The 13,609-nt window shown below is 37.7% G+C and overlaps 1 protein-coding gene across 8 annotated transcripts in view; it reads left to right on the top strand.

Moving 5' to 3' along the window:
- EFHB (EF-hand domain family member B) overlaps positions 1–13,609 on the top strand; it is a 56,045-nt gene that overhangs the window by 28,980 nt on the left and 13,456 nt on the right. For 4 of the 8 annotated variants that reach the window (XM_074538320.1, XM_074538317.1, XM_074538312.1 and 1 more), the window contains 8 exons: positions 4,344–5,538; positions 6,073–6,132; positions 6,938–7,081; positions 8,384–8,564; positions 9,193–9,303; positions 10,596–10,722; positions 11,073–11,156; positions 12,883–12,950. In XM_074538320.1, coding sequence (XP_074394421.1) covers positions 5,530–5,538; positions 6,073–6,132; positions 6,938–7,081; positions 8,384–8,564; positions 9,193–9,303; positions 10,596–10,722; positions 11,073–11,156; positions 12,883–12,950 — 784 coding nt within the window. In that variant the 5' untranslated portion in view covers positions 4,344–5,529. Of the gene's footprint in view, positions 1–55; positions 849–4,343; positions 5,539–5,590; positions 5,782–6,072; positions 6,133–6,413; positions 6,525–6,937; positions 7,176–8,383; positions 8,565–9,192; positions 9,304–10,595; positions 10,723–11,072; positions 11,157–12,882; positions 12,951–13,609 lie in introns of those variants that run through there. The other 4 variants (XM_074538311.1, XM_074538325.1, XM_026799486.2 and 1 more) reach the window with 4 other exon arrangements.

Genomic DNA, 13,609 nt, shown 5'->3' with positions numbered 1-13,609 from the left:
ACACACACACAACACGCACTTCCGCCGCCGCCACGTCACGCCCGCACGCGCCGTGCCCTTCCGGTTCGCCCGCGCCGGCCGTCACGTGACTCCCTTTCTTTCCCACCTTTTCCCCTCCTCCTTTTGTTCCCGCTCCCTCCCCTCCCTGCCGGCCGCTCCCACCGCGGCCGAGCCGCTGTCGGCTGCAGGGTGTTTGTTCCCTGCCTCCCGCTTCTCCCCTGCTCCCGGGGGAAGAGTCCCTGCGAGCGACCCGCGCGTCTTCCAGCTTCCATTTACGGTGGGGGTGGTGAGGCTCTGGAATGGGTTGCTCAGAGAAATTCAGGATGCCCCATCCCTGACAGTGTTCACGGCCATGCTGGGTGGGGCTCCGAGCAACCTGCTGTTGTAGGAGGTGTCCCTGCTCAAGGCAGGGGAGTTGGGACTGGATGGTCTTTAAGGTCCCTCCCACCCCAAACTATTCCATGATTCTCTGCCAGTCCTCTAGGGACTGCATTGCAGCCTGAGGAGGCCTCTGAGGAGCCAGGGGTGGGAGCTGGGCACTGCACACGCAGACAAGTCTTGGTTTAATCCTTCAGTCAAGTGAGTTGAAAGGAGGAACTACATGGGAAACCTGAATTGCCATCGGGAATTTGCCTTTTTTGAACAGCCACTGCTAAAGCTCAGAACAAGTCCCGATTGCTTCATAGCACAAAGCATGGCCTTGCGAGAGAGCAGGATAAAGGCCAGTTGGCCACAGGCTGTAAGTGGGTTGCAGCGGAAACAGAACAATCATGATAAGTGTTTCTTCAGTATAGCCGCTTCAACAAGGTCTAAGAGTTGGCATTTGAAAGAAAGAAACAAGTAAACTGGTAAGACCTTAATAAGTGTATCAATAATGGTATTTAGTAACTGGTACAATTTAATGAAGATTGTTTGGATACTCCGTCACAGGAAATAATCAAGTTGATGTAGTTACATTCTCAAAATACATTTTTTATTTCTACCATATATATTTAAATGAAGCAAAAATCAAGTTATATAAAGCCTGTGGTCACTGTTATGCTACTTTCCCCTTCCTTAGTATAACTTATCAATACTTGAACATAATGAAGTGAATGGAGTGAAAACATTATTTTTTATAATCTTCATCAGTTCTTCTTTTCCATACACTTTTCCGTTGGTACCAGTTTGGTCTCAGAGTAACAATTTCCCCTTTCTGCTTTATTAAGTTGAAGTTAATCACTTACATAAGTGCTTTGTGAAAGGCCAATATGTAACTTCAAAAAAAGGAAAATAGTCTTTGCATTCACCAGTGATGTAGAATGCCAGACTAGCTCCAGAGAAATATATTTGTGTAAGTAAAGTATACAAACTTTTTTGAGCTGTGAGTTTTCTAATTGTAAGAGTTGTCCTTTAAATCATGTAATCCTGCCCTAATACACTGCTTATTTGCCATAACCCTCTGACTGGTCTCAATATGTTCAACTGGATTGCAGGATTTGCTGAGCAAACAGCAGATTCCTGATAACCAAATGTGTTTTACTACACACCTGACAGGCATGCATTGGAGCAGCAGACAGTATCCAGTCAACCTGGCAGCTGCTCACTCACTCACCTCCCGGCAGCAAGACAGGGAACATAACAGGAAGAACAAAAGCAGGAGAACTTGTGGGTTAAGATAAAGACAATGTAATAGATGAAGGAAAGTGGAAGCGAAAGGCAATACAGAGGAAATCACTGGCTACCTCCCATAAACAGGCCAGTGTCAGGCAGTCTCCAAGCAGCAGCCAACTTGGAAGACATCTCCTTTGTGTACCTCCATTTTCTATTGCTGAGCATAACGCTGTGTGAGATGGAATATCCCTTTGATCAGTTTGGGTCGGCTGTCCTGGCTGTATTCTACTCTCATCTTTCTGGACCATCAGCAGCATTTCTCCCTAGGTGGGGCTGATGACAAAGTGGGGAAAAAGAGAAAGTCCTTGCCCTATCCAAGCACAGTTCAGCAGTAGCTGAAGTATTTCTGTGTTATCAACAGTAGTTTAATCACAAATGCACAACACAGCACTATTCAGGTTGCTATGAAGAAAATTAACTCCACCTCAGTAAGACACAGTACACATATGAACAGTTTATGTGGAAAAATATTAAATCTTTAGAATTTGCACAATTTAGAATTACTTGAACTAAATTCAATTTAGAGATTTAACACGTCATATGTGACATTTCGTGTTTCACTTAATCTTATCTAATAAAGAACCATACTATTCCATATGTAAGGATCATTATCTATGCTTCTGATATAAATAAATACTTCATAAAATGGAAATAATCTTTCAGATTAGCAGATGTATCTGAAGTTCAAGGCTAAATGGAATTTTTGATGCAGGAACTCTATTCACATTGTATAGTTGCTGTTAGGAAGCCTGTTTTATATGCAGGAGGTTCCTGCTGGATAATTTAGCTCTCTGAGTGCAAGGCAGAGCTGTAGCCCATCTCTCCTGCTTTGTGAAATGCCCAAATTGTTCACAGCTGGTTGAGGCTGACAGAGTGGGACAGCAACACCGAGGGTTCACTGTGAATGTGTGAAATAGAGGCACGAGAGAATGTGGCAGTAATCAAATTACCAAGTTCCTGTATTTACTGTTTTACTGTATTTCAGGCTTGACAAGTCTCTGTGAGTTCTAGTGGTGAAGACAAGTTTCTTCTGATGTAGTCTGTGCAAAAAGATGAAGGAAAGCTCTGAAATCACACAGATAGCCCCTACCAGTGGTCATGTTTTCATATTTTGTTTCATCGTGGTTCATAGATCATATACCAAAAGTGAAACTGCTGGGTGATATTAACAAATTTATATTAGTGGGTCATGGTTTCACCAGGTGGCATTCCATCTATTTTAGCATTTCTCTGTAGAGTTTTAATATTATGTTCTGCTCAGCCTTTTTGTGTTTAAATCTAATGTTAGATGGGTAATAATAAGTGGAAGTTGACTTCAGAGAATGTGCACAATCTCTTTATTGTGCTTGAACTTCCCAATTTTTTTTTCTGTCTCTTATCTCTACTTGTGTACATTTTCTATGTACCTACATTGGCTTGGTTATACCATAACACATAGAAAGTGTGCTGTGCATAGAAAACAGTAATTTCCTATCCATAAATGAACTGAATAAAAAACCATGAAAGCAACCAGGCAGTAACAGCAAAGTGCATCAGCATGGCTGACGCAATTAAGTCATTTCACAACATTCTGAGTGTTTTACACGGAGTTCTCTGGCCTTCACAGACCTTCAGGAATATACAGACTTAAGTGCTTTGAGTCCAGTCTGCCAGCACCATAGTCAGAGTGAGAGCTGTGTTGCAGAACATGGGGCGCTTGCACTTCATAAAGAAAGTAAAATGCAGGGTTTTGGACAGTTTCCATTCCTGTTTTAGCCTAAACAAGACAGAAAAAGGCATTAGGTTGTGGGAATTGGATGTCAGAAACTAGTGAAATGTCAAGTACTGTTGAGGAAAAAAAGTGCTGCTGAAAAATGGAAATTTTTCAACTTTTTTCAAATAGTTTTCTCTAGAGATTCTACCTTTGACATAGGAGATGACAAATTCATGCTGAAGTAAAGAAAGTTTTAATCCTTTTTTCCCTAAAATTGAGTTCAATTGTTTTTTTTTAAATTCATCACTTACCTTTAAAATCACAGATCCTTACCACTCCACAAATACTCTTTCTGTGGCCAAAATAACTTTCTGTATAAGAAAGAATGGATATGACACTGGTTCCAGAATGAGAGGAATTATAGGAAAGAATGTATTGTCAGTAGGTTTCAAATTGATTTATAGGGACCCATGTTTCTGCAAAAAAAGTAAAGGAGAACAGAGAGGCAAAAAAAAAAAAAAGGACTTCTGCTCTACTTGTTTCTGCAATAGGCACTCTTCTTACATGTCCAAGTCCTATTTTTATGCCTTTGACACAACCCACTCCATCGGCTGAGGGGATGGTTTCAATTAGCAAGTGTGGCCACCTACTGGGGAAAAAAACAAGGTAAAAATAAATCAGCAATGCACAGAATGTATAAAAATGATACCACCTTGAGCACAGGTAGAGAGCCATCTAGAAATACAACAAATACTAGGACAAAAATTCCATTTCCTGAATTTTATCCTGGGATAAAAAAATTCCCAGTTTCCTGTGCCCCATTACTACCATCTAATTTTTACATTACTGTACTTTGCTCTTTCTCTCTATAAATAGTGCTCCCTTCTGTCAACTTTACTAGATAGAAATTTCACCTTACAGATGAATGGATCACAAGGCAAGATACAACCAATCATTTTATTTATTAAACTACCAAAAATATTGCTTTGTTTTGCAGGAAAACTCTAAACTTCAAGCAACAACAAATATGACTGAAATATGAAAAGAATTGAGCACACTAAGACTTTACAAGAGCTTCTTTAGTTCCCAAGTGGACATGGGGGTTCCATACTAGGGATGTGGTGCAGCCACATCTACAGCAGGAAAACACATAATGGACACCATCATTGCCACAGCTAGATCATAGTTGTTGCTATAGAAGATGCTTCTTGCCTGGAGAAGACCAAGATACATTTTTGCTGGAAGTTCATGGATCATGGCACTGACAAGTACTGTTGGTGACTTGGACAGCTGGAGCACATCATTAGACAGCAGGGACTGCCTGAGCCTCTCACCTTCCATTTGTAGAAAAGAAATTTAGTTTTAACTTAGCATCATTCATCTAAAGTCCTTACCAAACCTTACCAAATGTTAGAACAGAGAATAAAATGGTAACACCTGGTAATGTTTGATTAATTACAGTTAAGGTCTGTATATTTATGTAAGATTGGTTTTGCCATCAAAGGACTATGGAGAATGGAAATTAATAATAAATTTAAATTTATTTATTAATTAAATTAATTAATTAATTAATTATTTAAATAAATTTATCTCAATCTTAATAAATTGAGATATTTTGCTGGGAAGAACAGGATGGTTTGCTACATGTCATCTGAGAATGAGTCTTTGTAAGAACTGAGGGTCTGTTAAACAGCGGTGAAACTTGTTCAGTCTTACCCATGCTGCTTTTCTGAAATAATCCACATCTGTTTCTAAAAGGCAAGTACAGTGGGTTAGATATGCGAGGTGTTGACTCATTTAAGACAAACAGTGAGAGCACTCACATGTCGGATACATGGGGTAGTGCTGACGGGCTTCTCTCACCCACCTCCAAGCTGTGGGTGGATGAGCTGCAGTTTTCTCTAGAAGAACAGCCCCAATATTTTAATAGCATGTGACAACACTTGTGAAAGGGGCAGTATTTTTTATTACAGTAATAAAGATTGAAAATTTGATCAAACTTTTGACCATGTAAGACCTCATTTCAAACTCAGGAGTCAACCTGCCTGTCTGAAAGCTGGTAGATTTTCAAACAGTCCGTGTAAGGAATGTGCGACCTCTGCGGCCGGGCCTTAGTTATTTTTCTAGATCATGACATTTACAAAACAGCCCAGTGTGATTTATTTCCTGACTTTTCTTGAAGGATGCGAGATGTAAGGGGGGTGGCGGGTGCTGAGGGCGGTAGAGGGAGGGTTGGGAGGGGAGAATAGGTGGGCGCTGGTGCGAGGGGATGGCGGAGCGCTGTGAGGGCCGGCCGCACCGCGGATCTCGCACGAGCGCTGCCGGCGCCGCCGCCGTTACCGAGCGAGCAGAGTAAGCGAGCGGTGGCCATGGCGGAGCAGCCACCGCCATGTCCCAAAGAGACTCTCCCCGAGAGGACTCCTGAACTGCCGAACGTGAGTGCCTTCGCCAAAGGGCTGTCACCGATGCCCCGGAGCTGCGCCCCGCTTCTGTGCCTTTCAGGGGCGGAGTCTCGCCGAGGGAAGGGGCTGGAGGAGGGCCGCGTGTAGGAGGGGATGGCGCATCTCCCTGCGAGCTCCTTCTCTCCCTGTAATGAGGGTGGCTCATTCCCACCCTCATCAGAACAATTGGACAACGTCCCGTGCATAGTGCCAGATCCCAGTTTGACTAGTTGTGTATATTATTACGAGTTGCGTCATACGTTATTTTTTGATTGCATTGTTTAGGCTGGAAAGTTGAGTCCAGCGGGCAGCACGGTTGCGAGTTGTCTCAAAGAGACACCCAAGGTGAGTTGGTTTTGTAGTTTCCCGTTTTTTTTTTTTTTTTTTTTTTTTCTACATACCTTCACTTTTGAAACTGTAGTTTTTTTCAGTGTTGTTTTTTATCACGTGGAATTACAGAGACTAGCTGGCAAGATTGGAAAACACTTCTGGCAGTTCATTTCCATTCCACGTGTTTTACAAAAGTCACCATGCTTGCTTACTTGGGACTAAATATAATTGTTTTAGGCGGCTTTTCCCTCTGGTAATGCAATTAAAGTAATTATTGGAAATTATTATTACTTCAGATGGAGGTTCTTTACAAGGATGCCTGCCAGAATTGAGTATCCCACTGACCCTTTCCCATGGCCAGAAGAGTCAGAGGCTACTGAGACACAAATGGATTCTGTAAACAGCAGGTCTCCCTTTAAATGATATTTAAAGATACCCCAACACTCTAGTTTAAACAATTTCCAAATTTGCTTCACTGGTGGTGGAAATTGCAAATTGGGTTAAAGCTTTCTGAAATTTATAATTGTAACATCTAGTTTTCATCAAGAACATGTGAAGTAGCTGTTATTAAAATTTAAAAAAAAAATTGAAGTGTTGAAACTTAACAATGCTGATTTGATAAAATTTAGTGTGGGTTATGTTGAGCTTATGCTCACAGTATCAGCATCTGCAGGAGCATGGGCATGTACCGCAGCCCTAAAGCATCCTCATATTTTGTTCTTATATCTGGAACAACATAAATGTCTGCAGTGCATTTTCTTTTCATGAACATTTTGTGAATGTCTAATGTAAACTTGTTTTTGCTTTGCCTTTCATATAGCCTGTTACTCCCACTCCTGTACGAAAGTTTCGAAATACAACAGATCCAGCTCCTGGTGCTAAAATAATATTCTACGGCAGTGCAGATGATCCTGACATTGCAACAGACTTGACTCATGGCATAAAGTCAACCTCCCAGTGCAGTGTAAGAATGTGACTCCTTTACTCTTGTTTAAGAATGAACCTCTTAAGAGTGTTCTTAATAAAAGCAACTGATGTCTTCATAGTCAGGGATAAAGGTGAGTGATTTATGCTGCAGCATTTCACAGCTGCTGTGAATGGTCTGAGTTCTGACGTCAAATCATAGGACTTACTTAGCATAATTGAACCTGGAAAATATTTGAAGTTCAGTGACTGTTATCAGTGATGTAACTTTTCATAGTGACTAGTAAATTAATTTCAATGTTTAAGTTAATGAACAGTCTTCTGCCTACAAATTTTGCTTTTTTTTTTTTTTTTTTTTTTATGTGGGTTACAGAGATAAAACCAATTGAGCTCTTAGCAAAAGAGCTGTTATCTGCAAGTGTGTTTACAGTTTGGTGCCGTCATTCTGTATGCTTTCTTACCTTTGGCTAGAAACTGATTTTTTTAGCCAAAAAGTGATGGTTTGGATATGGCAGACTATTTTGTGTGTATTCTTTAGAAATGAGTTTGTAATCTGTAATCAAACAACTGATGAGATCATTAGTGGTTTTATCACACGGTTAGTGTTTCTGTCTCTAAAAATAGCAGTTGTGTTAGTAAAGTGTATTTTAGGAAGGAAGGAAGTCCTAGTATTCCAGGATGTTGAGTAGGACATTTATTAGGCATATCCAAAATGAAAGACAGCCAGGTTTTGGTGTCTTTCCTTAGAAGTTTTTTGTTGAATGGATTGATCTGTACTGGATTAGCCTGTACTGTCTGTTGAAGTTGGTTTGCATTATTAGTTAAATATTATCTCTAGGAAGGGTTGGAGGCCTAGTCTGCTAAGCATGGGTTTGGATCAATTGTATTTGCTACTAATTTTTCAATATTTCTTTATATAATATTGACAGTCTAACAATAAATCTCCTCTGGAATCTCCATTACTTTGATAGCCTGAAAAATCAAATCACTTTAGTTTTGGTCACGTTGTAATTTGACTATAGTTTCTAATATGTGCTAAGAAAAGAAAGACTACGGTCAGAAAATGTATATATTAAAAAGTGGAAAAGCTAGCATAAAAATATCTCACGATAAGTATTTTATTTAGCTGGAAATTTAGCATAGCATTGGCTATTAGTGGTCTTCTCTCAAGATACAGTTTTGGTTTGCAACTCAATGGATAAAATTATGTCAGTGTAACCATGGAAGATCTCATTAGAACCCTTATGAGCAAACTTTTGTTTGTGTGAGTAGTCATAGTGATGCGTGAATGATCAAAGTTTGTTGGTTTTCCTGCCCCTGGTGTTGTTTGTGATGTCTTCAGGTAGCTTCTTTGATAAGTCCAGTTGCTAAAAGTGAATTTCAAGAAAAGATGCAGGACATGAAAGAAGCAATTTACTCCAGTAATCGTGAAACACCTTTGGGTAAATCACATGATCAATCTTTGAAGTTACCTGAGGGCTTGGATATAATTAAAACTACATTTGGAATGAAAGTCTTCAAAGGTAGGAAAATGTGCTATTAAAACATATTTCCTGTAAATACAAGATAATCTGCAATTTAGTATCTATCACATGCTCTATGATTCCAACCACTCCATTTTAAGAGAAGAGTTGTTATATAACAGCTATCAAAAGGCCTAAAAATTTTTCAGTTTTGATGAAGAAACAAGCAACTGAGAACTTATGGTAACTACCAGGACTTTTGGCCCTCTTCCTTTCTGTCTTTATAGATTTCCTGTGAGAACTGTAGGGTAGCTGTCAACTTACCTTCCTTTTTCTGACAACTCTAATAAGTCTCATGGAAGAAACTTCCTTGACATATATAGCTTTCCTCCATAGACTGGAGGAAATCACATCTGTGTTGTCCATGTAGCTTTCTTGCAAAATTCTGTTCATCTGGGTTTCTGTGATTTTCTCCCTAGTCCCATGTCATTATGTGAATAATGAATTAGATGTTTATTCATCCATTCATTAGATGAATATAGATTGACTAGAAATGTGGTAAGAAGTATCATCCTTCCACAGTATTAGCAAATTCTCTAACAAGGTTTTGTTTACTATTAAGAATTAATGAAATAAGATATCCCCCCTCCTTAGCTCCCCCAACCATACATTCTCTATTTGTTTCCAGATTTAACAGCTGGAGAGCTTGTCAATCCACCAAAAACCTTTGAGGAAGTGGATAAAGAAGCGAGAGAAGGACATGATTTATATGTTCTCTCACATGAGGATTATTATGTGGGTAAGGTAAAAGGCTCATAAGAAACCACATAAAATGTTCCTCTATGTGTGTTCAGTGCCTACTGTATGCTATTTTTTGAGATATAAACTATTAATTTTAATCACTGTATTAATACAATATATATTACTTTAAAAAATTATGTGAAAAAAGCAAGTGAGAAAGCATGATCTCAGTTTCTAGAACTGTCAATCACTTCAGGATGGGCATTTAAAACAGTATAAGAACTCCATGAAGGGGTTGGAAGCCGGATTCTTTTGGGTGCTGTTTGAAAAGCAAAATATTTCCAGGATACTAGAAACGCACAGATGCCCTGGTTGCTTACTGAGTTTGGCATTGTCTATGCCACTGAAAGCAATCTCAGATTTTACTTTTTTTTTTTTCTTTTTTTTTTTTTTTTTGCAGCCACTTCAATTTTTCCCAGTTCCATGACTTTCACTTTGGCTGAAAATGTAAATTTTATGTGAATACTATTACATAGATGTGAAATTATAGTACTTTGTTGTCTCACTGAGAAATTATTCTATAAAGAGTATTGGTGTAAATTGGCCAAACTTGTAACTTCATTTCCTTTCTTCTCTGCTTTTCTTGGGTGTTTCAGTGAAATTATTCATAATCTGTTTCTGTTTCTCTTGTAACATCCATCTACCATGGAGAGGCCAAGTCAGAAGCAGACTGACAGAAAAAAAGTCAACTATGTGCCCCACCAATAGTGTAAAAAATGCCATGCTGCCATACAGCCTTATGGAGCCCTTATTAGAAAACATGCAGTGAATAGTATTTTTGAAAGTTCTAATTATCATGCTTTTTAAAAGGTGATTGAAAAGACCTTGAACAAAAAGAATGACTGTTTTTTTCTGTGACAAAAAGACATAGCAAGAGTATATCTGAAAATGCAACCCATCAAAAACATTTTTTTGCATTTTTTGAAAACAATAAATCAAATGGTGCACGTTTCTGCTCAAGTGTAGATATTATAAAGCAATGTTTGCTTGACCCTCACCACTTAGGCTACATGGTTTAATTTATTCTGTTGGGCTTGTCTTTAATCAGACATAAAAGAACATCCAACTGAAGCATTTTTGCTTTTTATTTTGTGTTTTCACTTTTGACAATGAGATTGTTCCTAACTACTCAATAAACAGGGAAAATGCAAATTATTTATCTTTAATTGAACAGGTTTGTTAGTTATTTGCCTTTGTTTCTTCATTGTTTTTTCTTAAGAATGAAGGTACTGGGTACATTTTTCTTCCTTAGGTGTTTTACACAGGTTGAAATGCCTGCTTTTTTTGCAGGGGAATCAGTCAATAGGAAGTATAACTCACACTTTGACAAGTCTTTTGTTTATGGAATGGAAACCCCTCACTATGAAGATGGGCGAAATACAGCCAAGACCTTCAATTGGGCCTTTGACCTGGATTCGTAAGTTGCAATGAATTAACTAATTAATTAATTTAAAAATGATCAGGAAGAGTGGGTCTTCATATTTGAAAAAAATTGTATATCTCACAATCCTTAGCTGTATTGAACTGAACAGAAAATGCAAAATGTGATTTTTGGAACAGTTTATCCAAATAACTTTTACCATATAACAACTCTTGGCACATCTTAAGCATTATGTAAAGCCCTTTGATTTTAAGTAGCAAGATAGTTTAATCACTAAGTTGAAAGGAGTTGCTGTTTTTTAAATATATAATAATATTTTTAAATATTATTGAAAAAGTATTGAATATTTAAAAATTATGTGCAAGAGTTATTTTTGTAATTTGTAGGAAGAGAGGACCAAACCTTGTGTCAAAACGAAGTGATGATTTCAAGGAAAAATACCAGCCTCTGATTGGAAAAGTTTTTGATCCGTAAGTAAGCAAAGATGCCTTCTGTTACAAATAGATCAAGCACAAAATTCACTCACTTTTGCCATTTCTCCAGTATCTTTTTATGTCTTGGATAAAAATTATAACTGTGTGCTTAATGCTTCCAGTGCAGCACTTATTTAACAGAAAAGGACCTTCTACCTGCCCTAATTAGGCTGATAAGTACACAAGTTTCTAGTAAGGGCTGTACTGTGTCCATGTAGTGAAGTTAGAGCTTACTGTTTGAGTGGTCAAGCACTCTTTGAGACATTTTTTCCCCCAGTATTTTGCAATTAGTGGGGTTTGAAAGGACTGACACATAATACCTAATGTTTTGGGATTCAACCATTTTGCTTACTCTCACACAATTTTTGGTCTTCTTTGTTACATCATCTGTAATTTCACTGTATTACCTCCTTGGAAAAGGACATGGAACTAAATTTTGTTACCTAGCAGCATTTACCAATCTCTCTTGAATCATTAGAATGACTGATTATGAAGCAATCTGGAACAGTTTGTAATTTTACAGAACAGCGCTTAAGAAGCACCACAGAAGTGATAAGGTACAGTGGGGTTAGGATCCAGATGTGCTGCAGATCTAGGGCTCCTGAATGTATCCAAAGGTTATCTTTACAGATACTCTTGATTTCTGCAAAAATATATCTGAAGGCTCACTAACATGGACTTTGGTGGCAAAATATAATTTTAAACTCAAGATCCCAGGCTTAGGTTGATCTGGGGAAGTGTTCTCTTAAATGAATGTGAGCAGTGAGCACAAATACAAGTCAGTTTATTCTCTCCCTGTCACTGTGTCCCAGCTTACTGTGAGACAGACTTGGAGCATGAGCAGCATGAAGCAGTGTGATCAGTCAGGGATGGGTTGCAGTGCAGGCTGAAACCCACCACTAATATTACAAGACAGATACAGGCTAAACTTAATCTTATTTAGTGAATTTTATGCCATCCACGTGCTATGTGTGATATGAAAATGATAAAAGAAAAATATACATAGTAGTTTTTAGATTGTGGTATTTCCATTTCTGTATGTGGGTTTTTGTTTTGTGCTTTAGAACAAAGCACTGATAATCTTTTAAATTCTGATGGGGATTTTTGATTCAGCTAAGTGTTTTAATTATTTAATTATCAAAAATAAAATGAGCGTTATATATATTTTAAAATTAAAAAACGGAAACAGTTCTTTAATGTCAAAAGGAAATTCTTCAATTTTTGGAAAATAGAACTGAGAAAAGTTTTCCACATGGATATGGACTTGGTTGCTGGTTTTGGTTGACAAAAAATTGCACTTGGAAAAGCAGAGATGTGATTCAATTTTTCCACTTTATACAAAAGTAGTTTATTTCAGATATTTCAGTTGGAGATTTTGTCAAAATATTCCCATTCTTTGACTACAAGGACTTTTCTTGCATGTTTCCATCATTTTCTTTGGAAAAATGGCATAGGGTGTTTTTCTTTTTAATGGGCATAAGTGCTTAAACTGTTAATGTTTACATTTGGCTGTTTTATGTTACAAACACTGAATGTTCTAATCAGCTTGTAAAGGGTTGCTTTTCTGGAATGGTAATGTTGAAACAAAGTCCTGATAAACAAATGTCAGGTAAACTATGAGTATCATCCCTATTATTAATCACTTTTTTAACAGTAGCTGAGATTTTATTATGGCTATTAATAAACTGTTTGGCAATTAACAAAAAAATGTTCTTTTTGACAGTATAGCAGATACTATGAATGTTCCCCCAGACCATACATTTGGATTGGTGGCCTGTCCAGATGAATATGGTAAGTTCAGGAGCAGAATAAAATCTTACCTTGCTGATGAAACTCTGCTAAAGTAATAACTGTTGGTTGCATATACAATTTTCCTAAAATTGTAAGAGGCAAGGTACAAAAATTTGTTGACAATAAATTTTTGAAATGTAAATTTGGGTGGATTTAAAGTTGCTAGAGGGAAAAAAGTAAATGTCAAAAACAAAGAAGCTTTACCTTTAGGATTGTCATGCTGTTTTTTTTTCTTTTTTAAAGCCATTGTATCCAAATGTAACAAAATGGGAAATGGCAGAAACCCCTTATTGACAAACAAAAATGGCTATTTAAACCAATCATGCATATTCCCTCTCAATGATTTCTCAAGCACTTGTCTAAAAAGAGTAAAAATTACAAGTAATAAATAAGTTTTGAAAGTTGCAAGGAGATAGAAAGCAGAGTACAAAAAAAGTCTTTATTTTCATTATGACAAAATTTTGAAAGCTACTCAACTCAAATAGTCAATGGGATTGATGATGTTTTAGCATTGTGTTTAATAATTAAAGAATACAGTCAATAATTGGGAAGCAAAAAAATGAAGTGGATCAAAGTCATACAGTTAATCTGGGCCAGAGAAAGTCTGTTCAAACAGTGAATAATCTTTTACATGCTTTACTATGTAGTGTAATAAAGTT

This window comes from Zonotrichia albicollis, chromosome 1 (assembly GCF_047830755.1).
Source record: "Zonotrichia albicollis isolate bZonAlb1 chromosome 1, bZonAlb1.hap1, whole genome shotgun sequence".
Lineage (NCBI taxonomy): Eukaryota > Metazoa > Chordata > Aves > Passeriformes > Passerellidae > Zonotrichia > Zonotrichia albicollis.
This window is presented reverse-complemented; position numbering and strand designations above follow the sequence as displayed.